This window comes from Aspergillus uvarum, assembly GCF_003184745.1.
Source record: "Aspergillus uvarum CBS 121591 unplaced genomic scaffold BO82scaffold_3, whole genome shotgun sequence".
In the NCBI taxonomy this organism is placed as follows: Eukaryota; Fungi; Ascomycota; class Eurotiomycetes; order Eurotiales; family Aspergillaceae; genus Aspergillus; species Aspergillus uvarum.
Window position 1 is genome coordinate 811,497 of NW_020291300.1, and position 25,907 is coordinate 837,403.

Genomic DNA, 25,907 nt, shown 5'->3' on the forward strand with positions numbered 1-25,907 from the left:
ACTAAAGCAACTTTTTCCCGTTCCAACACCACATAGACCCTCAGTAGCCGCCAGAACAATCAGCCAACCAACTGTCATAATGGATTAGGTTGCCATAATATCCGTGTTGGTCGCCGTCACTACAAACCTCGCAGACACTATCACCGAGATCAACAGCCCCATTGAGCACCGAGAAGCAGAGCAGCAGGGCGCATTTATAAACATGGAGGATCGTCAAGGGCAGTCGCAGCCATCCGAGGTCTATTTGCCCGGTGCAGAAAACCGGCGCAATTCTATGAGAAGCAGGTCATTGACACCAGATCTAACATTCTCTTTTTCCTTGCTAACGGTCTTCTAGCTATAGCATTGTATCCGAGGTTGAAATGGCTCGTAATGAGGTGTGTCGCGAGGGGAAATGTTTCGATACGTATCACTGACTTAACTAGGTTTATGATGGTCCAATATCAGAGAGTATACCATCAAGCATTGTCTCATTCTCTCACCGTCGAGATCGGAAAGACTCTACCACTAGCTTTACATATTTTCACGACGATGAGGATCACACATTGTGGCCACCCGAGGACGCATTGGATGTCGAGAGCGACATGGACGAGGTGTCCGTGACTGGCCTAAATGACACAAATGAATCGATACGGTCCTCTAAGCGCCAATCTTATTCAAGAGGCTCTGTTGAGGAACCCCTTCTACGGCGGTCATTCTCTGTTGCCTCGTACGCGCAAAATCGGATAGGCGAAAATATAACAAGCCAGAAAGTCCACATCATCTCAGAAGATCTTACCATTGTGATTGCGGGGTTTTCGACAAGCATCACTGGTCTTGTACTCTATTACATGTTGTGTGCATTGTCATTCGGTTTCGCTTACCTATTGTTTCGATGGTTTCCAAAATGGCGCGTTCGCCTGTTAGGTAAACCAGCTCCTCTTTGTGCTTCTGAATGGGTTGCGATTGAGGTAGGCAGTTTTACCTCCGAGATCTATTTATCTGTTGCTGATTTAGCGTTAGGATCAATGGAATCGATTTCAAGTACAACAAGTCGACAGTCAAGATTACGGGCGCCCCTTGTCTACGATTTTTGCCGATCCTGACTGCCATTCATACGACGAGGATAATGACCCCACCATTGCCAAACTGAGACGTATTGATTACAGATATCTTCGCTTCTTCTATAATCCACTCGAGGACAAATTCTGCCTGGTAAATGGGTGGAAAGATCCCCTATGGACAAATGTGAAGGGAATGAGACTCGGGCTGGATGCCGATGATCGTGACGATCGCGAACAAATATTTGGCAAAAATCTCATTGACATTCAGCAGAAGCCTGCATCTAAACTGCTTATGGATGAGGTAAGTGTGAAATCTTGGACTTTTCTACTTCGATATCTGACTCTGTAGGCTTTTCACCCATTCTATATCTTCCAGCTAGCAAGCCTTGTACTTTGGTCGCTTGATGAATATTACTATTATGCTGTATGCATATTTCTCATTTCACTCATCAGCATTGGTGCTACTGTCATTGAAACAAAAGCGGTACGTTTCCGTGGGCTTGTCGCTGTCTTCATGGGTGCTTATTTTCCTTCAGACAATGAATCGTTTGAGAGAGCTCTCACTATTCGAATGCGACACCCGTGTTCTTCGCAATGGATTCTGTAAGTGAACCCATGTGAGGCTTATCTTGCACGCCCCGGTGGGCCAGAAATATGCTCATGTTTTGATTTACAGGGAGATCTATTCCATCTCGAGAGCTTGTCCCAGGCGATGTCTACGAATTCTCAGATCCGTCCCTCACGCAAGTCCCATGTGACTGTATACTGTTGTCTGGTGACTGCATAGTCAACGAAAGCATGCTGACAGGTCTGATAAACATGACTGCCTTCTTGAGTAGATGGACTAATGCATAACAGGCGAATCTGTCCCAGTCACTAAATTTCCTCTTACGGACGATGCACTGAAGTATCTAAACCTAACTGGCCCTTCTATCAATCCCAACCTTGCAAAGCACTTTCTTTTTAGCGGTACAAAGGTAATAAGGGCACGGCGCCCACAGAATGTCGATGATGATGAAGCTATAGCGTTAGCAGTTGTTGTGAGGACCGGGTTTCTCACAACTAAAGGCGCCCTTATCCGGTCGATGCTCTTTCCTAAGCCCTCGGGCTTCAAATTCTATCGGGATTCATTCCGGTATATTTCAGTTATGGGCATTATTGCTATTCTAGGGTTCATTGCTTCTTTTGTGAACTTCGTCCGCTTAGGAGTAAGAGAATCCCATTGTACTACCAGACTCATCCTTGCTAACACAGACAAGCTTCCTTGGCAATTCATTATTGTCCGAGCACTGGATCTAATCACAATTGTCGTGCCTCCGGCGCTACCCGCTACATTGAGTATAGGAACAAATTTTGCTCTTTCTAGACTGAAGAATCATAAAATATTCTGCATCAGTCCACAGAGGTGAGAAATCTGATATTCCAGCCTTGAGAACTTGGTTTAATATTAGTTAGGGTCAATGTGGGCGGAAAGCTAGATATAATCTGTTTTGATAAAACTGGAACCCTCACTGAGGACGGACTAGACGTACTCGGAATTCGGGTCGCCGATAACAATGCGAGGTTTGAGGAAATATATATATGTCCTTTGTGCGTCTATTGACTATGCTGCAGCTTCTCCGGTCTGATCTCTACCATCTATTTCGATAACGCATTATTGGCGGACAGAACTGCTATACAGAGGACAAGTCGTTACGATAATATCCTCTACACCATGGCAACATGTCACTCTCTGAGAGTGGTTGATGGTGAATTATTGGGCGATCCTCTCGACGTCAAAATGTTTCAGTTCACTGGATGGTCTTATAAAGAAGGAGGAAGTCATGTCGAGCAATCGGACTCTGAGAGAATCATGCCATCTATCGCAAAACCTCCAGAGCCCACTGGCACCCTTGCTGGCCCCCCCCAGGAGCAGGGCCCACATGTATGGCAACATAGAATAAAATATTCCGACTCACTAAAGCAGGATGCTGATACACAACAGGCACATGTAGAGCTTGGCATATTGCGCAACTTTGAATTTGTCTCAGAGCTACGTCGTGCAAGTGTCATTGTACGCCAATTTGGTGATTCTGGAGCAAGCACTTTTGTCAAAGGTGCTCCAGAAAGTGTTAAGGCTATATGTCTCCCAGCAAGCTGTCAGTGGTCCAATTTGCTCTGGTGTAAACACTACTAACAGCAATTCCTAAGTGCCCCGTGATTATGACGAGCTTTTGAGTTACTATACACACAAAGGCTATCGCGTTATTGCCTGCGCTGCCAAGCATGCGCCAAAGCTAAGCTGGATGAAGATTCAGAAAATGACTCGTCATGAGGCTGAATGTGATCTTGAATTTCTCGGGTTCATTATATTTGAGAATAAGCTCAAGCCAAAGACTGCAGGGACTATTACTGAACTTAATCAAGCAGGCATACGCAACGTCATGTGTACAGGTGACAACATACTCACGGCAGTTAGTGTTGCTCGTGAGTGTGGGTTGATCAGGAACAACGAACATTGTTTTGTTCCTCATTTTTCGCAAGGTCAACTCTTTGCTCTGCGATTATGTCTTATCTAAGTATAGTCCTACTAACTCATTTATAGGGTATGGACACGATTCGGGTGCTTCGCTTTGTTGGGAAAGCGTAGATGATCCAGCGATCAGGCTTGACCCGACAACACTTATGGTATGACTCATGTGTCTTGGTTGGTGACTTTCGCTGATTTAAGAAGCCCCATTTAAATGCAGCAAGCATTGACCTTTCGGTGCCTGGCAATGTTTCCAATCTAAATAATTACTCTCTTGCTGTCAGTGGCGAAGTCTTCCGATGGGCAATTGACTTCGGCAGCGAAACAATTCTGAACAGAGTATGTGTAAAAAAAGCGACGACTAGTGCCGGCAGTGGCCTCTGCCATAATTCGGGTCTAACAAACATACTTATAGATGCTCGTGCGTGGCAGCGTATTCGCAAGAATGTCGCCAGATGAGAAGCATGAACTTGTTGAAAAGCTGCAGTCCCTCGACTACTGTTGTGGATTCTGTGGCGACGGTGCGAATGACTGCGGTGCATTGAAAGCTGCTGACGTCGGTATTTCACTATCCGATGCTGAAGCTTCTGTTGCTGCCCCGTTCACCAGTCGCCAATTCGATATTTCATGTGTACCCACGCTTATTAGGTAAGGAACATGTTGCCTAATGTCGAGGGAGCTTGCTGTTAAGTTTATCTATAGGGAAGGAAGAGGTTCCTTGGTAACGAGCTTCTGTTGCTTCAAGTACATGAGTCTTTACTCGGCCATACAGTTTGCGACTGTGAGCCTGTTGTATGCGTCAGCGTCAAATCTTGGTGATTTTCAGGTACATGCTTCACACCATAACGATCATGCAAGTATCGTCACTAACTAGCATAAGTTCCTCTTCATTGATCTATTTCTGATCCTACCGATTGCGATCTTCAGTAAGTGCATTTCGCAACCAATATCAAAGCATGTACTAATGGAATCCAAGTGGGATGGACTGACCCCCATCCTATACTTTCTCGCAAGCGGCCCACCGCCGACCTCGTCTCACGCAAAGTTCTGATTCCATTGCTCGGTCAGATTACCCTTTGCTTAGCTACGCAGCTTGTGGCATACAAATATGCCCAGCTGCAACCCTGGTACGCGTCGAAATTCATGCTTTCCGTGAAGTACAACATGTACAGGAGATTTGCTGATCCACTTCCCAGGTTCAAACCTCCCCGCGCAGGCTTAGAGGATAACATCGAGAATTCTGCAAATACTGTACTTTTCCTGGTCTCTAGCTTCCAATACATATTGTCGAGCGTCGTGCTCAGCGCCGGACCGCCATTTCGCAAGCCGATGATCTCAAACAGTTAGTCCCATTCAATGACTGTCAACACTTCAGGATATAGAAGCTGATTTTCCTTAGCACCATACCTGATCATGGTCCTGACGGCTCTATTCTTTTCATGCTACATGCTTTTCAGACCGACTCAGTGGCTCAGACGTGCCATGCAATTGACTTCTCTCCCAGACCTCTTTGCTTTGCAATTGCTCGCAATTGTTGCCGGAAGCTTCCTAATGGCTTGGATGGCAGAAAGAAGATTTTTTCCCAACCTTGCGAGCAAGGTTGGGAAATTACGTCAAAAACTACGACCAGGTCAGTCGAAGAAACGCCGTCGATATAAGATGCTACTCGAGGAAATGCAAAATTAGATCGCTTTCTCTGGACAATGGTCCATATTGATGAATAGAAAGAGTTATTGCAACTTCCATAACCCTGTAACTTGTCTCGAGTCTAGAGTTAAGATTTGACGAGGCCACAAGCCCGCTTGTCTGGTCCATTTATCTCTTCGACTGTATATCTCAAGACATGTCCCTTTGGTTCATGTTTGTATTGTCTCTCAGCGAAGTGTTTGATACAGTCGACCATTGCGCTCTCAATGATCCCAAGGGTGCTTCCATCCTAAAAGGGCGGGTCCATCTTTCTTGGCTCTGTACATTAACTATAATGATGGGCAATATTATTAGTGACTTCTTGAGGACGATGAGAACCATAAGTCCACTTACGAAAAACCACATGCTAGCTCCCAACGCCGTAGCCGTGAAGCGATACAGAGGTCGTGCGGGATGAACATGGATAGGATGACTTGACGCCATGTCTATATTGCGTACATTAGCTTGTTGAGTGAAGTATATGGGGGTCCATGACAATATACTTTCTGGTTGGTTCGGGATTAAGCGTGATAGACAATATCCCCTGTTTATGCTGGAAAGTGCACGATAGAGTGAGTCTTCTGAGGATGCCTATGATGTCTGCACTGCCGGCGTCACGGGAACGCATATATGTCATGTGACTCAGGACACTTCGAAATGCTTGCGGGTGCCAGGCACTCCGCCAAGGGTCAGACCTGCAATATCAATGGCAAACACTTACTGATCCTACGCAATGCTCGGTATTTACATTTCTGGCAGTCAAATCTATGCGTAAATTGTCATGTTGACCGTGAAGTCCTTAAATCGCCCTGTTTCCTTGCTAATCATTAGAGTGCTTCTCCCAATCTACCCGGCTTAAAAGTCCGATACCGTGCTCCGATACCACACACACAGCACCACTTTTAAAGTGTTATATCTTTCTTCATAAGGCACTTACTTTGGCATGTCACACACATGAATTCTCATCTGCCGACTCAAAAAATAAACCTTTGAATGTTCCCAAGGAATAGACACGCACTGGGCTTATCGCATTTTAGGGCCCCGCTTCTTGCTGTCGATCAGGATAGCTGTTCTCGAGAATGGTTGCAACCCCTCTAGAGAGAGACGGGAATGGGAGCTCCAGGTTTCGTGGATGTACCAATATACGGGACTTCGAGTTCTTGGGCAAACTAGGTGAAGGTACCTTCGGGTATGTACGGTAGCAGCCTGCTTTATACGTGTCGCATATTGAGACCCGGACAGGGAGGTATACAAAGCCAGGTCGAAGAGAGACAACACCATTGTCGCGCTAAAAAAGATTCTTATGCACAATGAGAGAGATGGGGTAAGGAATGACTGTCCTAGGCAGTATGATCAAGCTCACTTACCCTTTTTAAGTTCCCCATAACCGCTCTCCGCGAGATCAAGCTCCTCAAAATGTTATCTCACACTAATATCTTACACCTCAGAGAGATGGCCGTGGAACGCAGCAAAGGTAGGTCAAAGCGATTAATGGAAAATCTGCTCTCACTGATTATCCTCCAGGGGAAGGACGAAAGAAGCCAAGCATGTATATGGTCACCCCATACATGGAACACGATCTTTCGGGGCTTCTGGAAAATCCGAGTGTCCGTTTTACTGAAGCCCAGATTAAGTGCTATATGTTACAACTTCTGGAAGGGCTTAAATATCTGCACGCGGTACCATCCACTTATCTAGTGGTCAAAGTTATGATTCTAACCTGCTCCAGAACTCTATCTTGCACCGCGACATGAAAGGTTAGATTCGCCATTTTCGAACAGGAATTGACAGGTGGCTAATAGTACAGCAGCGGCCAATCTACTCATCAGCAATAAGGGTATTCTTCAAATTGCTGATTTTGGTCTGGCTCGCCCATATGAGGAACCTCCTCCTCAACCCGGCAAAGGTGGCGGAGAAGCAAAGAGAGATTACACCACTCTTGTTGTGACTCGCTGGTACCGCCCTCCGGAGCTTCTTCTTCAACTTCGGCGTTACACTACAGCAATCGATATGTGGGGTGTCGGGTGAGAGCACGTTCTACTTGCCATGATGAGTCAAACACCTTTCTAACAACCGCCAGTTGTGTCTTCGGCGAAATGTTCAAGGGAAAACCGATTCTCGCTGGCAACAGTGATCTAAACCAGGCTCACCTTATCTTCAATTTAGTCGGCTCACCTACAGAAGAGACGATGCCAGGATGGTCTTTGCTTCCTGGATGTGATGGTGTTAAGAGCTTTGGAAACAGACCCGGGAGGTTGCCTGAGGTTTTCAGAGAGTATGGGTGTCTCCTTTCCTTTCAACGTGAACTTCCAACCACAAGGTTCTAACGTCCACATAGCCAAAGCTCCAATGCGATCTCCTTGTTGGGGGAACTTCTGAGGCTTGATTGGAGAAAAAGAATCAATGCTATTGATGCATTAAAGCATCCTTATTTTGCTGATCCACCGCTACCTGCACGTCCGGGTGAGCTTCCATCGTTCGAAGATTCCCACGAACTTGACAGGAGAAGATTTCGGAGCAACAGAGCCGTAATGCCCCCTGCACCAACTGGAGGTTCCATAGCAATGGCCGCAAATGGAAGCTGGACTACTGCATCTGGTATCAGACCGCCTGTTGCCGAGAATAAGAGTAGCCGACTTCCTAGTGCCGTCCGTTCGAGCAGGCCGCCTTTCAGTGCGAGCCATGGACATTCTCAAGCTCGTTCTTTCGACAATCGACTTGCCGAATCGCACACATTACAAACCAGGATGGTTGAAGAGTCACATTCAGGTCCTTGGCGTAGAGGTGGCTTACCCCCAAAACCTCCTGCATCGGAACATCAATGGCACTCTGGTAACATGAGCAGAGTTGGACGTGAAAGAGATTATAACCGTCCAGGTGGGCGACCCGAAGCTTATATGGATTCTCGTGTTCCTGCTCATGTCAACACAAATTCAGTTGATTATTCTCGCGAAAGGGATAACAACATCAACCTTAGTACTGATAGGCATGATTACCTCGAAAACCAAAACTCCAGACATGATCAATCACGTGAGTGTCTATCCAGAAGGAGCCGGAGTCCCTTTGCGAGAGATGGTGTCCGTGACACGGATAGAACTTTCTATCGCAGATGATCTGGTCTCAACTACTATGAGTCTGTGTATCCATGAACTCGAAAGTGACATAGAAAGCATATGTACCTTCACAATCTGCCGGCTTATGACGTGTGACTTCAAATAAAGCATTGTATACTAAAGCTAACGTTTATATAAGCTCACTGGAGATTCTGGTTGATGCATCAAATTGTGAGGCGGTGTTGAACATTTCGCCAGTAGTTGCAGAGTAGCTGAAGGAGCTTCAGAGTGAAGCTCTGTAAATGATTCCCTATGAAAGTCCATTGAGGTATAGGCTCCAAATGAACGCAAGCTACTTGACTGCATCAAGTAATTTACATTGCTTTTTCGTCTCGACACTGTAATGATATTGCTGTTGAAGGACCACTAATGCAGATTCAGCCTTGATAGATCACGTCGACAAATTCGGCGCGACAAGCAGCCTCGTGCTTCAAGCCTGGCTTTCTTAATACAAGATGCGAGTCATAATTCGAGCTAAACAAACCAAAAGAGTGAACGATGAAGGTTGTAGTTAGCGAGAAGGGTCACATGGTTGAGCGGAAGAGAAAACCACATCATGGAGCAAAGTGGTACTTACATCCAAGGCTCTCAAGTCTCTCATACAAATCTTTGATTGTAGAGTTGTCGACGTCGCTGATATCGGCCATCAAATAGGCCACCTGCACTCAGTCAATCGAAGGACCTGGGACCCAACTGATCGGTGAAAACATACATCACCTCTGCTGTCGGTCATTTGCTTATCAACGTTGTGATCCCCAAGAATCTCATTGACTGTTAAATGTCAGCAACCTAGACAGCCAAGAAATCACGTATCGCATATCTAGTACCTTTCCGCAACACACCAGGAACATTCTGGTGAATGAAAATGACCTGCATGCCATACATTAGATATATGCTTAATTTTGGGTATGTGATCGTATGATATCGAGTGCCTTACCCGAGCATGATTTGATTCATCCATGGTCAATGATCGAAGGGCGACTTCTGGGAGGTTGACGGCGCCCAGTGTTGTACCTTCATTGACATACCTCACCAATGCCTCCGCAACTTCAACACCAATTGCACGCTGTGCTTCTTCCGTGCTACCTCCAATATGCGGGGTCAAGATCAGGTTTTTGAGACTACGAAGGTCTGCCCCCCATGTATTGAGGTCGTTATTGAAATAGTCACCATTGCCAGCCGGCTCATTAGGATAGACATCAAGCGCTGCTCCTGCGATCTTACCAGATCGCATGGAATGGATAAGTGCTGGGATATCGACGACACTCCCGCGGCTAGCATTTATGAGATAGCTGCCCGCCTTCATTTGTTCAAACTGCTGGTGCCCTATCATGTTCTTGGTCTCCGGAAGCTCGGGGACATGACAGGTAACAAAGTCGGCTTGGGCAAGGAGTCCTTCAAGGGTGGGCACTTGCTGCGCTGTGCCTAGTGCCATCAGGTTCACTACATCATAGAATATGACTGACATTCCCATGGCTTCGGCTAGAACTGAAAGCTGAGCGCCGATGTGACCATAACCGATTATTCCTAAGTCAAGTCAGCTAACTTTCTACTGTCTCAGGCGAGAGAGCATACCGAGTGTTTTCCCACGAATTTCCCAGCATTTGTTGCTCACTTTGTTCCAGGTACCATTGTGCATTTCATTTGAACGATCACCAAGTTGACGGGCAAGAACAATGATCTCCGCGATCACCAACTCCGCAACACTTCTGGAGTTGCTGAAAGGGGAATTGAAGACAGCAATACCGTGTTCAGCCGCGTACTGAAGGTCAACCTGGTTGGTTCCAATGCAGAAACAGCCGATGACAATAAGGTTCCGGGCTTCCTTCAAGACACGAGCGCTGAGTTTCGTCTTGGACCTGATACCAATGACATGTACATCACTTCAGATTTCATCATTAAGTCAGCTATGAATCTCACACGATGATAGAAATATACCGTGGAAAACCGACCGGATTTTCTCGATAAGCTGATCCTCTGGGAGCGATGATTTGAGAAATTCAACCTGGTAGCCCTGTTTCGTGAGAATATCCCTGCCCGTCTGATTGACATTCTCCAGGAGTAGTACTTTGATGTCCTCGGTGGCGAATGGCTTCAGGTGTTTCGCATTAGCAAGTGGGATGGTGCGGCTTCCCAGAGCTGATCCTCCATGGCTCGACGGTGCAGATTGGAATGAGGCCGTAGGAGACGTGGAGAAGTTAATATCCCTTGCTGATGCTGCCATTGTTGCTTCTAATTTATCCCTCAATTGAAGGTACCGACCAAAATTATTTATAGGTGAGCCAAAAAAAAAAATTTATCAATTAGAAGTATAAAAATGGGAAGGGAAAGAGGCCGACTTTTTTAAAGTTCTCCGGAACCGGAGTGTTAGAGCAATGTTCCACATCTGCAATTGAATGTTTGAGTCATCGCTGCAAACAAGAAGTACGTATTGGAGGGGTAAGAGCGGGGCCGGCCCTTTCCTTCCTGCTTCATCCTCAATCCAGTACCCCGTACAATACACCAAACTACTACTCAATGTATTGTATACTATTGCTTTGTTGTCTACAAAGGCTGAACACTTGCAGCTTTACAGAAAAGCCAGAATATAGCTCTGTATGATTGGAGCATTGAGTTTGTGAAGAGACAAGCCAAGCTATTACTAGTTATACTTGGGTAAAAGTGGAGTTAAGCAAATTGCACAAATAATTAATGAAAGCAAGACGAATTCTAAAAGTAAGCTCTGCCGCCGGTATAAGACCAAGACATCTCAGCTTCATATCTATGACATTGAAGCTTGAGGGTTAGCCACAACCATTTGCATTTGGGCCGCAGAAAGATCATTTCTTGATTTGAATAGGTAGTGAGATGTTGCGGACGAAAGCACTCAGACCTGGAGGTTTTGCAACTTCTTGGCAGCGTCTTCCGCACTATTCGCGCTCTTCGAAGCCTGCTTGGCCTTGGACTTCTGAGAGGTACTGTCCTTAGGAAGCTCCTTTGTGAATGGAAGGAACTCGGGCATTCCTGGAATGTATTTCCTGAGGGGTTCCGGGACAATGATACCCTATCTAAATTTAGCGAGAGGATCACAGTATAGAGCAGCTCACAACGTACATCTTCAGTCTGATAGTTCTCGAGGACACAGCAAAGTGTTCGTTCAGTGGCACAGAGAGTAGCATTCAAAGCATGAACATAGGACTTTTTGACATCGGTGGCTTTTTTAATGCCGTAACGAATCTCGAGCGCCCTCGATTGGTAATCAGTGCAGTTGGAGCAGGAAACCAATTCTTTATACTCCCCTTGGAAGGGAAACCAGGCTTCTAGGTCGTATTTCTTTGCGGCAGCGTTGTTCAATGCCCCAGAGACAATTGCTACCACCTGATATGGCAGTCCAAGGGACTGATAGAACTCCTCCGATGTAGCCATCATCTCTTCAAAAGCCTGCCAAGAGTCTTCCGGTTTTGTGAGAACGAATTGCTCGATCTATGCTACTATTAGTACTGTCAATCAATGCTGCTTATCACAGGTTTCTTACCTTCTCGAATTGATGAACTCGGAAAATACCCCACGCATCTTTCCCATGCGCGCCTGCCTCCTTGCGGTAACACGTGCTATACCCAGCATACCTGGAAAACCATTAGTACAATAAGTGGATAAACACCCATAGTACTTACTTGATCGGGAGGTCTTTGTCTTGAAGCCACTCCCCATCATGCAATGCTGACAGAGGCTGCTCTGAAGTGGCAATGAGATATTTATCAGTGGATTTGTCCTCACTTTCTGTGACTTTGTAGAGCTCCTCATCAAATTGCTCAAGCTGCGCGGTCTTCGCCATCATATCCTTGAGCATGAATTGGGGAGGCTGATTTGGTTTATAGCCCTTTCCCCAGAGAAACTCGAGCCCGTAGTTGATGAGCGCAAGGTTTAAGAAGAGACCATATCCCGTCAAGCAGTACCCACGGTGGCCGACGACCTTGACACCACGCTCTGGGTCGAAACCGTCAAGACGTGTAAGCACCTCGTGATGAGACAGACAATCGCGCTTCTCGACCTTCACATTTTCTGGCACCCAAGATTTGACCACAACATTGTCATCCTAGGCGGCAAGTCAATCTCAATTATATCGACACGTCGCCATACAGATGACACAAACCTCGTTGTTGCTAACGGGAACTGAATCATGCACAATGTTGCCAATTGTCCGGATCTTCTTGTCCCTCTGCGATTCTTTCTGGACGGCAAGTTCCTCGGCATCTTTCTTACGCTGCTCAAGGCCAGCCTTTTGTTCCATCAAGGAGCCCGCGTCTTCCTTGTTCTGTTTGATGACTCGCATTAATTAGAAACATGTATTTCATTTGAATACAGTGATGGAATTTGACTAATCCAACCGACCTTCTTCATCTTTCCGATCTCTTTCTGGAGCGCGTTGAGCTGGGAATTGATCTGCATGACTTCATAGCGTGCTGTAGGCGAGGGCAATCTTAGTTAGGACTTTCAATTACATGGTGAAATGGTAATATGTGTCAACATACCCTTTCTTGCCTCTTCATACAAATTAAGGACTTCATCGACAACATGTTCGGGTGCATATCTTTTGCGCTGGCTGTCCTTGATTCTGTTCGGGTTACCACCGCGATCGGTGATAAAATCGGCAAGGTCAAGCATTTTTGAGCGGTGTGTTGAAAATGATTCAGTATACTCGAGTATATGTAAAAATTTACAGACTCAATTGTGAGAATGTATATCTGATCTGTGAATGGTAAGGTAGTCGGCCACTGACAAAGAGGGGTATTTGAGAAAGGCTGAACTTTCTTGCCGTGTAGAATGAGGGGCAAAATTCTAGGTGGCCTGACTATTCGGGTATAGCATTGAAATGACATTAGGCCGAGTTCACTCATCTACACCAACATCCTCCCCCCCTCCCCAGTGCCACCTGATCTCAGCTTCCACTACAGAGCAGAGGCTCGAGCTGGTTATGCTTGGCTTAATTAAATTGAACGCAGTATCTACATTGATTGATCTTTATACTTTTTGGAAGTCTAGTCAGTAAAGAAGAGCTGTTTTATTGTACTGAAGTTTTATCAGATGATTAACATATAAGATAGTAAAAAGAAACCAAGAATACGCCATAGATAGAACAAAGGTGGGCTCTGTAGGTGACAAGGCATATTTGAACAGATCTTTCCACCTCATCCAGACACATTACTCATTGAGTAATACCTAGTGAATTTCAGAAGAATCACATTACGGAACATTTGTTCCCTCCTGCAGGTTGAGATGGATTCTGGGACCTTTCAATCTCACCAATCATCAAGTCAAAGGCTTTCGCAACATTGTAATCAAGACGAGCACTGGCCTCAGTGAATGCACAGTGAAACTCTTCGCCCAGTTGCCGCCCTTCATCCAGAGATACCTGACGCTGTTCTGACTTAAGGTCACTCTTATTTCCGACAATAACAAGGGGCACGTGGTCAGCACCCTGTATGATTGCATCAGTATAATGGATCTGTAGTGAATGGGATGCAGGGTAGTACCAGATGATTTAGTATCTTATCTCGAATAACTCTGACCATATCAAACGATTGACGGGATGACACCGAGTACACAATTATGTATCCATGGATGCCAATGAAGTGTTTTGAATTCAAGATGCTATATTCATCCTATTGTAAGATTAGCCACGCCCCGAAGTCAGATTACATGAGTCTTTCTTACTTGACCAGCTGTGTCAACAATTTCAGTTGCGAAGTCCTGACCGTTGTATTTGATAATGCGGCTGAACGTGTTTTCAATCGTCGGATAGTAGCTTTCTACGAAATGATGTTCAACGAACCGAACTGTAAGAGAAGATTTACCTGGAAAGTCACAAGTAATTCATGGGTCAGTGTTGGAGGCGATGATAGTAGAAATTAAAGATAATAGCAAGTCTTACCCACAGAGCGACTGCCAACGATAGCTATCTTCCGCTGCTTCGGAGCACTAGGCATCTTCCTCTTAAATAGCAGTACAAATCAACGCTTATAGGCAAGATGTATACTGACGCAGAAAGACTTTTGGGTGGTACAGACTTCTTTCTGGAGCGTAGCGCTGTGGCAGATTCCCCGGAATGGTCAAAAAGGATTAGTATGAGGAAAGAATCTATAAGTCCCTGTGATCCCAGCAGCCCTCATCATAAGATGGGATTCGGGGCATTAGAAGTCCAGCCGAGAGTGGCAAACAAATCAAACGGCTGCACATACATATTATGTCAGGACGGGAAGAGCAGTTAGCGCACTGGGTTAAACTTATCGCCGATCATTGCTTATCGATTATTATCTTACTGTTACAGTACCAGATCTTATTCTTGGCCGGAGAACATAATGCCATATTGGTGTTTAGAGACTTTTCTGCGGCGTAAGAGAATTACACATTACCTGAAGATGGTACCGAGCAATTACTCTATCATTAAAAATCCGTACATCATTCGAGACCGTGGTGCTAAAAGAGTATCTAGCTATGGTGAATGAAGGTGTTGTCACTATGGTAACGGTTTGTTCTACGGTTGGCTTATCTGCTCTATGATATGTGCCAAACGTGTCGTGGATGTGTCGTCACGGTTTTGAAATTCGCCGAGTCGTGAGTCTCTTTCGACTGTCTGATGATATAGCAAAAATTCTTTCGCTGTTGCCATGACCGAGGCGATCTCCTTACCACATTCCATAAGCAGTTCCTGAACTTGAAAGTATGCCTCCTTAAGAAGACAGAGTAGAGCTAACAGTATTGACAAATACCCGACAGCAACATTAATATGTGACTCGGAAAGTGAATTTGCCTGGAAATTAAATGAGCGGTGATTTCTGCTGGCTAGTGTACCTTCAACACTTACATGGTTGATGAGATCGATGCTGAGAGAAAACTGATGTACAAGTGTCCCAAGGGGTGGATGCGAGTCATGTATTGGCGCAAGAAAGGAGGCTCTGCACCTCTCACTCTGTTCTGCCAGGTTTATAAGAATACCTAGAGCCAAGATGACGAGGTTGAATGACTCGTGCTCATTGAAGCCGACGATAGCAGACGCATCAGAAAGCTCAGTTGTAATGATATGAACAAATCCGGTGATAGTTTCAGGTGCAGCATATTGCTCGCACGCCAGAGGATCATTATTGGTGAGGTTTAGTACGACCCTCAAATATAACGTCAAGATTCGTCGGCCTTGGTCACCCAGGGCAGGGCGAACGAAGTCATCATGCATTAGGACAAATTTGCGGAAAGGACCATCGTACTCGTAGCCTGGTGTTGCTGAAAGCATTATGTAACTCTCCAGAACAAGAAGAGTTATTGACTTTGTTTGAAAGTCGTCGTAGGATAGAGGGTATGTTGTGACTTTACCACTGTTCGGAGGCAGAAGCGCAATAAGGTTATCTAGCAAAGACCGAGACATTGACTGTATAGGTTGAGACTTGTCTTGAAATGCTGGCAAGCAAACGCTAATGCAGGAAAGAATGGCTAGACGTGGAGAAAGTCTCGGTGTCGGGCTTTCTGAGAACATCGAAGCTGTCAATCGTGGGATGAGATCCCTGAGCGACGCTTGCACGGCTCTTGAAACATGCAATCGCGGATTGCCTGCCAAGGATATTATATCGTCTTTCACTGCGAGCAGTAACGAAGATTTGTCGACCAGAGTTGTCCAAAATGTTCTCAAATTTGAGTGCGAATATACCCCTTTGAAACAGACCAATCTATAGGCACACAGTGCTAGACATGATGAGATAATGTCTAGATCGCTCGCGAGGCTCTTGACTAGTCGGTCATCAAAGCCATATTCCGAGAATCGATGTATGAAGTCAGGTTTGAGTAGCTTCGAACACAGCTGAATGAGCCCATTGCATCTCTCGGAAACCGTGCTACCCGGCTCTTCAAAATCATCGAATAGTGCTTCAACCGACTCTTGGAAGCGGGCATTGTCCCCAGCCTGCCTCAGCTCATGGATGCTACGGACAGGCCTGCCGTGTTCCTCGCCGTCGGCAGACAAGGAAATTGTACTGCGATGTTTGAGGGGGGCAGATGAACCCCCAGCTTCCACATCGTCCAAAGCTGCAGCCGAGGCGCCATGTAATTCAGAGTCAAAAGTGTTCAAGGTACTTCCTAAGAACGAGCGTTGGCGAGCGTACGTTATCCTGGAACGTAAAAGAGTGCTTGATGTTGATGTTCCTGTCTCCCTGTCATTGCTTGGGGACTGGACGGGACCTTGTTGATCCCGGTATTGGTCCGATTGCAAAGACCTGGCCTCTGATTGAAAGAGTCCTGGGACGGAGGATGTATTGGCGCCGCAGGTTCCGGAGGCGGAGGCGGATACCTCATTCAAAACTGACTCCTCTGCCGCACTTAAGGAATCAATAAGCCTTCTTCGCGTTGGCCTAACTCGTTGCTGATATAAAACTGTCGGCATATTTCTCTCAGATCTGTCCCTAGTTTGTGAGGTATGACTTAAAATTGGCGATCTGCTTAACGAGTGTACTGGTGCTTGGCAATCAGACTTAATCTGAGCACCCGACGCCAGAGACGGAGGAATTGAACTGCCTGCCACAAGGGACGATATGCTGGAAGACCGATGGTGACTATCATTCTTTTCGTTCCCAACCGCAGCAGTGGTGGCATCAGAGAACGCAGAGCGAGACGGAGCGCGACGCTCATTCGAACATGCCATACCAACCTGTCGGGTGTCATAACTACCACACACGTCCCCATCACTCTGGATTGAGGTCAACTGCTCTGGGGCCGTAAGCTTTTGTCTCTTCTGCTGCACGGGCTTGTGTGCCCGCGACCTTTTCCTGTTTGGTGTAGTTTCCAGAAGATTGTTCGCTTGCGCGATGCTCTGATTCCTGGCATCGTGAGATTTTAATGGGCTCCCTGCCTCGAAAGATGGCGCAAATTCTCTAGCCGGCTGCCGGAGCGCCCTGGGCTTCCTTTGGGGAAGTGCTCTCTCGGTCATTTGGGCGATTTTCGGCCTCACTGCTTCATTCGAGCACATGAGCAGATGCCGTTGTGATCAGCAATGAAAAGCTGCGGTTTACAAGAGAAGCCGGGTACACCAGAGTTGCCAATGAGGAATTCCTCACATGATTCGAGCAACAGGAGGTGCTCGGATACCTGGAGTTAGATTAGTGGCGTTGACGTAGCCCGAATGAGTAGAGGTTCGTTCGCAGAAGCATGGATACTAATCCCAAAGAAGCGTATCTCGCGCAAGTAAGATCATCTTTGGATGCTGTATAATGTCCCGTCCACGGTCCAGCTTGATTCATGGATCATCTACCTAATCATGGATGTGACGGCTCATGGAAGGCGGTCAACCAACAGCCAATGACAGACAGACAGATGTGCGGCCGCCTTTGAAAGCCCCGGACCTGGAAAACCCAGCATATTACCGATGCATCGCTCTTTTGAACTGCATCATCTTATGATTTTAATGTACCAGTGTTACTGTTTACCGCTGTACTCATGTCTTTATCATTCTACCCGCGGCTGCTCTCACGGGTAGGCCAGCGACTTCAGGTGACTCTCCAATGTCACACTGTCAAATAATAGCACTTATTGACACGAGTATAATCAGCCTCTTATATTAACTCACCGATCTAGCTCCTTGACTGAGCCGCAAAGGAATGATCCACCCAGCGCTGATGTACCTCGCAACTCCAGTCTGCTTAAGGACGAACGAATGTCAGCGGCTATAACCCACTCCCCCGCTTCCGAACTCTTGGGCTTACTTCAGTCTAGTTCTGGTCACTCGACAGAGTCATCTACGTCGCCTCAGATGCAAGCCAAAGATTGGTTTGACTTTCACTTGAACGCAATCATCGATCAAATAACGGACTAACTATCACTACAGGGTGCAGCGTCTGGAGGGTTTAAGTGGCAAGGCACGGCTGCCCCGAAGCGTGCAAGCAGTATATCTACGGCCGCTTCGTAGAAAGGCCGAATATGGTCTTCCAGTGTGTGATCTCCAGCTGAGATCATACAGCGTTCGAAATGTCGAATTTTTCTCGGATTTCGCTATACGAGCTGCATATTACTTGGGTCTTCCGGTTTCTGGACCTGTACCTTTACCGCGTATTGTCGAAAGATGGACTGTGCCTCGGAGCAATTTTGTTCATAAGAAGAGCCAGGAAAACTTTGAGCGTATAACCCTGCGTCGACTGATTCAGGTCAAAGATGGCAATCCACAGACTGTCCAGGCGTGGCTGGCTTTTTTGAGGAAGTATGCATTTCATGGAGTGGGTATGAAAGCAAACATGTGGGAATACGACAGTCTCGGTATGTCTTAGTCTTCTACTGCATTTCACCGTCAGTAAGAGCTGACCATTTGTTCGTACCTAAGATGTCGTCGAGAACCTGGACAGAGCGGGTCCAGAAACTGAAAAGTCACTTGAAGGACTCCTTTCACAATTCGGTCAAAGACAAGATACAAAATCGGACGATTCTCTTGTTGGCCTCTTGAACAAAGACCACCTAGTCACAGTGAAGAGCCCCTTAGCAGAGGTCGGCGGGCGCTGACTAGTCCAGCATACTTCCATATAAGGTGCTGCTTTATTTGATCTGTATTACTAGACCTTGGAATCTCTATTACTTCTGCTTGGCGATCTTGGGAGTAACTTGCAGTCCACACCATCACAAACCATTCTGTCTTGCCATGGTCCTTAACCGGTCTCGCAAATGCAAATGAGAATACACCAGTGACATGACACCGTTGCCATGGATCCCCAGCTTACAATCATCTCATTAGCCCCGTTTCCTTGTTTTCTTTGGTAGACTTTGCAAAAGGTAGAAGCAATACACACCCTATCAAGGGGTGGTGCCATAAAATGAGATATTACATGACACCAGTTGTTACCAGTCACGTGATATCGGACGAGTATAATCCGCGGCTTTCAAGCCACATGGTATGTAAAACCTTGTCTATATGCAACTCGCCTTAACAAGGTGTTGTTAATACAACATGTATGATATAGGCTTTTGCCTCAATAAGAATCTCAGATTGGCTGCCAACCGGCACCGGCCTTGCTCTGGACGGCCCACCAGGACCCCGATCAAATACGAAAAGCTGAAAAGCTGTCGCCCTTCTAACAGATCATTTGGCATCTGTACTACGAACCACGCTTCCAATGCACCTCGCACAATCTTTTCTGGTATCCAGCCTACAGGTGTGCCTCACTTGGGTAACTACTTAGGTGCTTTGAAGGAATGGGTTCGATTGCAAGACACTGCGACTGAAGGGACGAGATTGATATTCTCTATCGTGGATTTACATGCGCTCACAGTGCCCCAAGAACGCAGCCAGTTGAGGGATTGGAGGAAACAAATGCTCGCCGCATTGATTGCCGTGGGCTTAGATCCGAGTCGCTCCACGCTCTTCTATCAGTCTGCCGTACGCTGTGCTGCTCTTATTAGCCGATTGTTTTTCTTGTCCACTAACCCACCGTCAGGTTCAATCCCATGCTGAGCTGTTCTGGATCTTATGTACGATAGCATCTATGGGATACCTATCACGGATGACTCAATGGAAGGTGAGTAATCACAACGGAAGACGGAGACTGCGGGTTGCAGGCATTGCAACAAAGACATATCATTGAACCATGAGCATTAACATTGAAAAGAGCAAGCTTCAATTACCTGACGAAGCGACTCTCGAAAGCCAAGCTGCAAGATCGGAGCTGCGGCTTGGCCTTTTCTCATACCCTGTTCTTCAAGCAGCGGACATACTCGTTCACAGGTCTGGTGCTATTCAACACCCCGTGGATCTTGGCTAACGCCGATTAGAGCAACCCATGTTCCAGTTGGAGAGGACCAAAGGCAACATCTCGAGTTCTCTCGAAATATTGCAAATAGTTTTAACCATCGATATGGGCAGGTTTTCCCGGTTCCGGAGGCTCTTATATGTGAGGCGCCTTTGGTTTTCCGAATGAAGGTTCTACCACGGCAGAGAAACATTACTGACTATGGAATGCCCTGTAGCACCCGCTAGGCGAGTGATGTCTCTCAAAGAGCCTGCTCTTAAGATGTCCAAGTCTCATAGTGACCCACGGTCCAGAATTCTTCTCACCGACTCGCCTGAGGATATACGTAAGAAGATCAAGGTTGCGCTCACGGATTCTGAATCTGGCGTAACATATGACCCCATTCGCAGGCCCGGTGTGTCGAATCTCTTAGAGCTTCTTAGTCATTTTGACGGAAGAACATGCGAGGAGTTGGTGGCGGAGCACCAATTTTCTAGTCTCAAGGCTCTGAAGGAAACACTAGCCAATCAGATATCGAGCAAGCTTGCGCCTATCAGGGAAACATACTTACAACTAATTGCAGACAAGGGAGGGTATTTAGATGCTGTGTCTGAACAGGGCAGGCATACAGCCAGGACTAATGCCGAACAGACTATGAGCCATGTCAGGAATGTAATGGGTCTATGAAAAGCTACTAATAGTTCCAAAATGGCTTTGTCAGAGTGGACAACACGAGTCTACTGTTAATAATCTAAATTTGACAGGATTCTACTGTAAGACTGTGACAGTTGCAGCCGATGAATTTAGTTAGTATACTTAATATTGTTAATCATGATAGTTACTCTATTAAGGATTTGGATGGGAGGTTGAACTTATAAAAATCACCTCAGGTAGAAAATAACAGCAGAATTAATTGATATCACCAAAACCACCAACTAAACTGCTATATAAAGCGGGCTATTAAAATCAACACCTATATTGAAATAATTAAGTATAGAAAGCTGAAATATACAAAAATATAAAGCTATCTAGAAATTACTCAAATACAAAAAATAGGCAATGTAGATGTCAGATCTTTAGAAGATCTAGTATACAAATGTATAAATCATGAATTATATATAAAGCTTGATGTTATTACTCTTAAAAAGGCCAGGCCGAATAAATGAGTTAAAAGGCGGGTTTCGAAGGCGGTGCCGACCAGCAGAATAAAGTATTAATCTAATAATAGTATCTTTTTATTAAAGTTGTTATAGGACCAAGGTGTCATGGGTAATCCCCGAGGGCATGTTGAACCACCAACAGCTTGCCTATGTATCCCTGACGGAAAAGTTGTGATATTAACAACTTAAAAACTCCCTCCAGTATTTAACTTCTAAAAACTTGCTATATCTTTGGAATAGTAAGAATTAGTTTTAAAATTAATAGACTGCTACTATTCTATATCTAACTAACCTATTTTCTTTTAACAATTCTAATTCTTTCTTTTTAGTTATTTATAGAATACAGTATGTTACAGCAACTATTATATTCTAATAGTAGTTTAGAGTTAGAAACTTCTTCTACTGCTAATAGTTTATTATTTTTATTATTAGATTCTTTAGTAGAGGATCTTACTACAGTTAGAAATACTATTAGCTAATTATAAAATTATTAGTAGTTATAAAAATAAGTTGCTGAACTGCAATAAAAAATCTAATATAATAATATTAAATTATAACTAATCCGGTAACAGAAAACTTTCTCACCTTTAAATAAATCTAAAATAAATATTAAAATTAAGAATATTCTATAATTTAAACTCTTTTTTAATATCTAAAAGTATTAGGAGTAGTTTTATAATCTAAATTATAACTTTTAGAAAGTACTATTTAAATTTTATAATAATTATTATAAAATTTTTAAAACTATAAGCTATATAAATGTAATCTGTCGGCAGAGATAGTACTATTATTTTAATAAATTACTATTAAAATATAAAAAAAATATTAGCTATTTATAGCCTGCCTTTTTAAATAGATATTTTTTTATTTAAAATACTGCTATTTTTAAATCTAATATAATAAGCCAGCTAGAATAAGCGCGGCAGTAAAATAATTAAAATCCTTATAAATTTTATACCTATTTTAATATTTTAAAGTAATATTTTTCTAAAGCTACTAAAAAAAATACAGCTATACTTTTTTTATAAAATTACTTTCTGATTTTAATTGCTATATTAAAAAATATGTATATCAGCTGTTTAAAAAATAAAATAAAATAGTATCTTTTACTACTTATTATTAGAACTTATATATATAACAGTAAAAATATAAACAGAGACCTAATATATCTAATATATTTTAAAAATATCTAGAATTTTATAAGAATATCTAATCTTTAATCCCCAGATCTAATTATACTAATATAACTAAAAAATAGTTATAATACTTTTTATATAATAGTACCAAGTATCTTGTAAATTAATACCTCTAAAAAAAAACTAGTTTAAATTTAAAAACTGCAAGCTAAAAAAGTTAATATAGAAAAATAGAATAGGCTGAGGCTAACTTTCCTATTTTAGTCCTATATTATAAAGTAAAAACAGCTAATAAGATATTAATACTAATACAAATTTTTTATATTAAAAAAATCTATACAGATATTAATAGTTGCGCAGTATACAATCTAGTTAGTATTATATTTATATAGTAATATTTTTTTTTAAAATCTTTAAAGTAACTGCTTTAGCTGGAAGTTATTAATTATACTTTTATTACCAGCTATAAAATATAGAATATTTCTTTAGATATTATTAATTTAAAAGGAATATAATATTATTTTATTAGACTGTATATTACTACTAATTAAAATACTTTAATCCTATTTTTTATAACTACTCTGCTTAATTATAAAATCTATTTATTACTATAGAACAAGAAATAGTACTTTAAATTTAATAAAATCTAAAAGCTAAAATCTTAGAATTTTATTAAGGCTTGCTGAAACTATATCTGTATTTATACTATTATTAAAGCTTTAAAAAAGCTGTGGCTTTCTAGTAATAATAATTTTTAATAATACTACTAAAACAACCCTGTTCTAATAAAACTAGTTAAACTTTTTAATATCTTTTTTTTTACTTAATCTAAAGTTCTTTTAGAATACTATAATAAAAACTATACTATTAATTTTTTTAAAGGCAAATTACTGCTGTTTAGACCTATTTATTTTTTATTAAAATAAAAACTCTTTATACTTAGAAACTATATTAATAAAAATACTATAAATAAAAGAATATATTTATTTAAAAGTCCTACAAAGGCTCCTATCCTCTTTATACTAAAAAAAAATAAAAGTTTATAATTATATATAAATTACTGTAGATTTAATAAGATTATATTTAAAAATTAATATCTACTGCCCTTAATTTTTAAGATCCTGGATTATTTTACAAAATATAAATACTTTAGTAAGATTAATATTTAGAATACTTATTATTATATCTGTATTAAAAAAAAGAATAAATAGAAAACTGTATTTTATATCTGTTACAGCTATTTTAAGTATATAGTTATACTATTTAGTTTAACTAATACACCTACTTTTTTTTAAAATTATATATATTTTATACTATATAATATTTTTGATACTATTTATATTGCATATCTGGATAATATTTATATATTTTTTATAATAAAAGTTAATTATACTAAATATATTAAACAGATACTGGTATAATTATAATAAGCTAATTTATATACTAAACTTTTAAAATATTCTTTCTTTCAGCAGTAAGTTAAATTTCTAGGCTATATTATATTTTTTATAAAAATTATAATAAATTCTAGTTAAGTTAATACTATTATTTTATAGCTGTTATCTACTACCTACTATAGTATCCAGATCTTTTTAAGATTTTATAATTTTTATTAGAGGTTTATTTATAATTTTTTTTATTAGTATTATCTTTAACTAACCTACTAAAAGAAAGTTAAAACAGTAAGAAGCCTAGTATATATTATCTAATTTTAAATAAAAAACTAGTATTCTACCGGCTTATCTATACTTTTTAAACTGCTTTTTTTTTATTTTTTTAATTCTATACAGCCTATTTGGATTAAAACTGATACCTATAATAAAAAAATAGTAGATATTTTAATCTAATCTAGACTAATAGAATAATACTATATAGTAGTTATTTAGTTTAGAAAGTTCTCTGGTACAAAACTAAACTAAAAAACTCCAGATTAAAAACTTTTTACTATTATCTATTTATTTAAATATTAGTACTAATATCTTAATAGAATTTAATATCTAATTAAAATACTATTTAACTATATAAATTTTTAGTTTTTTATAAACTAACTGTAATTTAATAGGTGCTAAATATACTAGTATATAATTTTAGCTTTTTTTAACTTTATAATTAAATATAAATTAGGTAAAAGTAATCCTGCTGATATTATATTTAGATTATTTAAACTAGTAAAAGACTTATATAATAGAAATATTATATAGCTGTTTTATAATTAGTTAGTATTTATTTTAGTAGTATCTAAAATCTTAGCAGTATCTAAAATTAAAAAATCCCAGTTTGGATATAATAAAATATTTTTATAAAAAAGATCTAAATCTAGTATTTATATAGTATTAAATAGGCTTATAAATACTGCTGGTATAAAATCAGCTAACTAAACTATAGTTTATACAATAAACTATAAGTAAACTACTAATATTATAATAATAAAAAAAATAAGTAAAGCCGAAAAGATTTATAAATCTAATTATAATACTAATTTAAAAAATTTAATTAAAGCCCTTTAGAATAAAGATTTTAAAACTTAAAAAAAAAGTTAACTATCTAAAAATTAGGAAACTACATCCAATAAATTATTATATTTTAAAAGTAGATTTTATATACTAATAGTAAAAGGCCTATATTAAAAGTTACTACAGCAATATTATAATAATCTATTAGCAGAATACTTTAAATAAAATAAAACTAAGCAACTTTTTTAAAGAAAGTTCTACTAGATTGGCCTTTAAAATAATATAGAAAATTATATAGTAATATATTCTACCTGCTAATATTAAACTATATTTAAGTATTAATTATATAAAAGGCTTAAAAGCCTACCAATCCTATTAAAACTATAGGCTAAAATTACTATAAACTTTATTATAAAATTATTTAAACTATATTATTAGAACTACTGGATAGATTCTATTCTAGTAATAGTTAATTAGTTTATAAAAATAAACCAGTTTTTTTTAATATTATATATAATTTAAGCTGGAGAACTAGTAGAACTGTTTTACTAAAAAATTAAACTTAAATATAGAATTTTAAATAGTATTATTATAAATAAAGGCTTTCTATTTACCAGTTAATTCTAGTCTGATTTTTACTATTAAATTAAAATTAAATAACAGCTGTTAATAGTATTTTACTTTTAAACTAATAGCTAAACAGAACGGGCAAACCAAGTATTTAAATACTATCTAAAATATTTTATAATTAAAAATCAGAACTATTAGGTAAATCTGCTTAGTAAAGCTGAGTTTGTTTATAATAATTATTTAAATATATCTACTAAAATAATATTTTTTAAAGTACTAATAGATTATTTTTCTAAATTTAGACTTTAAATTAAAAATAATCCTATAAAAATAGGGGTACTTTTAATATTTAAAAGGCTAGAAAAGTTAAAGACTCTGCAGAAAGATTTATAAAAAAACTAGTAGAAAATAAGTAAAAGCTATTTAATTTACTATAATTATTATCACAGTATACTAGTCTTTAAATAAAAAAATAAAATAGTCTATACTTTTAAATAAAAAGATTTAG

General features: G+C 41.2%; 8 protein-coding genes across 8 annotated transcripts; 4 read left to right on the forward strand and 4 right to left on the reverse strand.

Annotated features, from left to right (window-relative positions):
* The first annotated feature begins 23 nt into the window (after window positions 1–23).
* BO82DRAFT_388754 (putative P-type ATPase) lies at window positions 24–5,684 on the forward strand. The gene is made up of 21 exons (XM_025638402.1): window positions 24–285; window positions 338–377; window positions 426–950; window positions 1,003–1,344; window positions 1,393–1,527; window positions 1,580–1,646; window positions 1,720–1,851; window positions 1,902–2,251; window positions 2,303–2,448; window positions 2,499–2,606; window positions 2,658–2,967; window positions 3,028–3,181; window positions 3,234–3,566; window positions 3,628–3,710; window positions 3,757–3,891; window positions 3,968–4,200; window positions 4,255–4,378; window positions 4,433–4,478; window positions 4,529–4,679; window positions 4,749–4,894; window positions 4,952–5,684. The coding sequence occupies exons 1-21, from the start codon at window positions 203–205 to the stop codon at window positions 5,236–5,238; spliced, it is 3,930 nt and encodes a 1,309-aa protein (XP_025496838.1). The 5' UTR covers window positions 24–202; the 3' UTR covers window positions 5,239–5,684.
* BO82DRAFT_326011 (uncharacterized protein) lies at window positions 5,189–5,682 on the reverse strand (the record flags this gene model as incomplete). The annotated part of the gene is made up of 2 exons (XM_025632896.1): window positions 5,189–5,528; window positions 5,593–5,682. The coding sequence occupies 2 exons, from the start codon at window positions 5,680–5,682 to the stop codon at window positions 5,463–5,465; spliced, it is 156 nt and encodes a 51-aa protein (XP_025496839.1). The 3' UTR covers window positions 5,189–5,462.
* Window positions 5,685–5,939: 255 nt separating the features above from the next.
* BO82DRAFT_350350 (CDC2/CDK family serine/threonine-protein kinase) lies at window positions 5,940–8,564 on the forward strand. Its single transcript, XM_025634128.1, has 8 exons — window positions 5,940–6,427; window positions 6,481–6,562; window positions 6,616–6,712; window positions 6,763–6,917; window positions 6,968–6,995; window positions 7,049–7,262; window positions 7,319–7,513; window positions 7,577–8,564. The coding sequence occupies exons 1-8, from the start codon at window positions 6,318–6,320 to the stop codon at window positions 8,349–8,351; spliced, it is 1,656 nt and encodes a 551-aa protein (XP_025496840.1). The 5' UTR covers window positions 5,940–6,317; the 3' UTR covers window positions 8,352–8,564.
* Window positions 8,565–8,905: 341 nt separating this feature from the next.
* Window positions 8,906–10,575, reverse strand: BO82DRAFT_272589 (D-3-phosphoglycerate dehydrogenase; the record flags this gene model as incomplete). Its single annotated transcript, XM_025631028.1, has 6 exons — window positions 8,906–9,010; window positions 9,064–9,122; window positions 9,179–9,221; window positions 9,289–9,878; window positions 9,927–10,234; window positions 10,304–10,575. The coding sequence occupies 6 exons, from the start codon at window positions 10,573–10,575 to the stop codon at window positions 8,906–8,908; spliced, it is 1,377 nt and encodes a 458-aa protein (XP_025496841.1).
* A 441-nt stretch (window positions 10,576–11,016) lies between these two features.
* BO82DRAFT_350353 (serine--tRNA ligase SES1) lies at window positions 11,017–13,141 on the reverse strand. Its single transcript, XM_025634129.1, has 7 exons — window positions 12,863–13,141; window positions 12,723–12,793; window positions 12,484–12,645; window positions 12,005–12,426; window positions 11,866–11,956; window positions 11,445–11,813; window positions 11,017–11,394 (listed from the first exon to the last, which is right to left on the reverse strand). The coding sequence occupies exons 2-7, from the start codon at window positions 12,777–12,779 to the stop codon at window positions 11,218–11,220; spliced, it is 1,278 nt and encodes a 425-aa protein (XP_025496842.1). The 5' UTR covers window positions 12,780–12,793; window positions 12,863–13,141; the 3' UTR covers window positions 11,017–11,217.
* A 428-nt stretch (window positions 13,142–13,569) lies between these two features.
* Window positions 13,570–16,758, reverse strand: rhbA (Rheb family small GTPase rhbA; the record flags this gene model as incomplete). The annotated part of the gene is made up of 5 exons (XM_025631037.1): window positions 13,570–13,809; window positions 13,865–13,993; window positions 14,046–14,140; window positions 14,925–15,141; window positions 15,196–16,758. 5 exons carry the CDS (start codon window positions 16,756–16,758, stop codon window positions 13,570–13,572), a joined length of 2,244 nt encoding a protein of 747 aa, XP_025496843.1.
* Window positions 16,759–17,941: 1,183 nt separating this feature from the next.
* BO82DRAFT_326028 (mitochondrial 37S ribosomal protein uS10m) lies at window positions 17,942–19,122 on the forward strand. The gene is made up of 4 exons (XM_025632897.1): window positions 17,942–18,026; window positions 18,084–18,137; window positions 18,196–18,620; window positions 18,685–19,122. The coding sequence occupies exons 2-4, from the start codon at window positions 18,121–18,123 to the stop codon at window positions 18,858–18,860; spliced, it is 618 nt and encodes a 205-aa protein (XP_025496844.1). The 5' UTR covers window positions 17,942–18,026; window positions 18,084–18,120; the 3' UTR covers window positions 18,861–19,122.
* A 144-nt stretch (window positions 19,123–19,266) lies between these two features.
* BO82DRAFT_350356 (tryptophan--tRNA ligase MSW1) lies at window positions 19,267–20,878 on the forward strand. Its single transcript, XM_025634130.1, has 5 exons — window positions 19,267–19,731; window positions 19,790–19,870; window positions 19,961–20,076; window positions 20,124–20,242; window positions 20,319–20,878. Exons 1-5 carry the CDS (start codon window positions 19,303–19,305, stop codon window positions 20,765–20,767), a joined length of 1,194 nt encoding a protein of 397 aa, XP_025496845.1. The 5' UTR covers window positions 19,267–19,302; the 3' UTR covers window positions 20,768–20,878.
* Window positions 20,879–25,907: the final 5,029 nt, after the last annotated feature.

Bases quoted from the DNA above. Each gene is read 5' to 3' on its own strand.
- BO82DRAFT_388754 (XM_025638402.1), top strand. From the start codon at position 203: ATGGAGGATCGTCAAGGGCAGTCGCAGCCATCCGAGGTCTATTTGCCC. The intron at 1,852-1,901 runs GTCTGATAAACA...AATGCATAACAG, and splicing joins CAACGAAAGCATGCTGACAG to GCGAATCTGTCCCAGTCACT. The intron at 4,201-4,254 runs GTAAGGAACATG...GTTTATCTATAG, and splicing joins TGTGTACCCACGCTTATTAG to GGAAGGAAGAGGTTCCTTGG.
- BO82DRAFT_350350 (XM_025634128.1), top strand. From the start codon at position 6,318: ATGGTTGCAACCCCTCTAGAGAGAGACGGGAATGGGAGCTCCAGGTTT. The intron at 6,996-7,048 runs GTTAGATTCGCC...ATAGTACAGCAG, and splicing joins CTTGCACCGCGACATGAAAG to CGGCCAATCTACTCATCAGC. The intron at 7,263-7,318 runs GTGAGAGCACGT...AACAACCGCCAG, and splicing joins ATCGATATGTGGGGTGTCGG to TTGTGTCTTCGGCGAAATGT.
- BO82DRAFT_350353 (XM_025634129.1), bottom strand. From the start codon at position 12,779: ATGCAGATCAATTCCCAGCTCAACGCGCTCCAGAAAGAGATCGGAAAG. The intron at 11,957-12,004 runs GTAAGTACTATG...ATGGTTTTCCAG, and splicing joins GACAAAGACCTCCCGATCAA to GTATGCTGGGTATAGCACGT. The intron at 11,395-11,444 runs GTACGTTGTGAG...AAATTTAGATAG, and splicing joins AGAACTATCAGACTGAAGAT to GGTATCATTGTCCCGGAACC.
- BO82DRAFT_326028 (XM_025632897.1), top strand. The intron at 18,621-18,684 runs GTATGTCTTAGT...TTCGTACCTAAG, and splicing joins GTGGGAATACGACAGTCTCG to ATGTCGTCGAGAACCTGGAC.
- BO82DRAFT_350356 (XM_025634130.1), top strand. From the start codon at position 19,303: ATGTATGATATAGGCTTTTGCCTCAATAAGAATCTCAGATTGGCTGCC. The intron at 19,732-19,789 runs GTACGCTGTGCT...ACCCACCGTCAG, and splicing joins CGCTCTTCTATCAGTCTGCC to GTTCAATCCCATGCTGAGCT. The intron at 19,871-19,960 runs GTGAGTAATCAC...AACATTGAAAAG, and splicing joins CACGGATGACTCAATGGAAG to AGCAAGCTTCAATTACCTGA.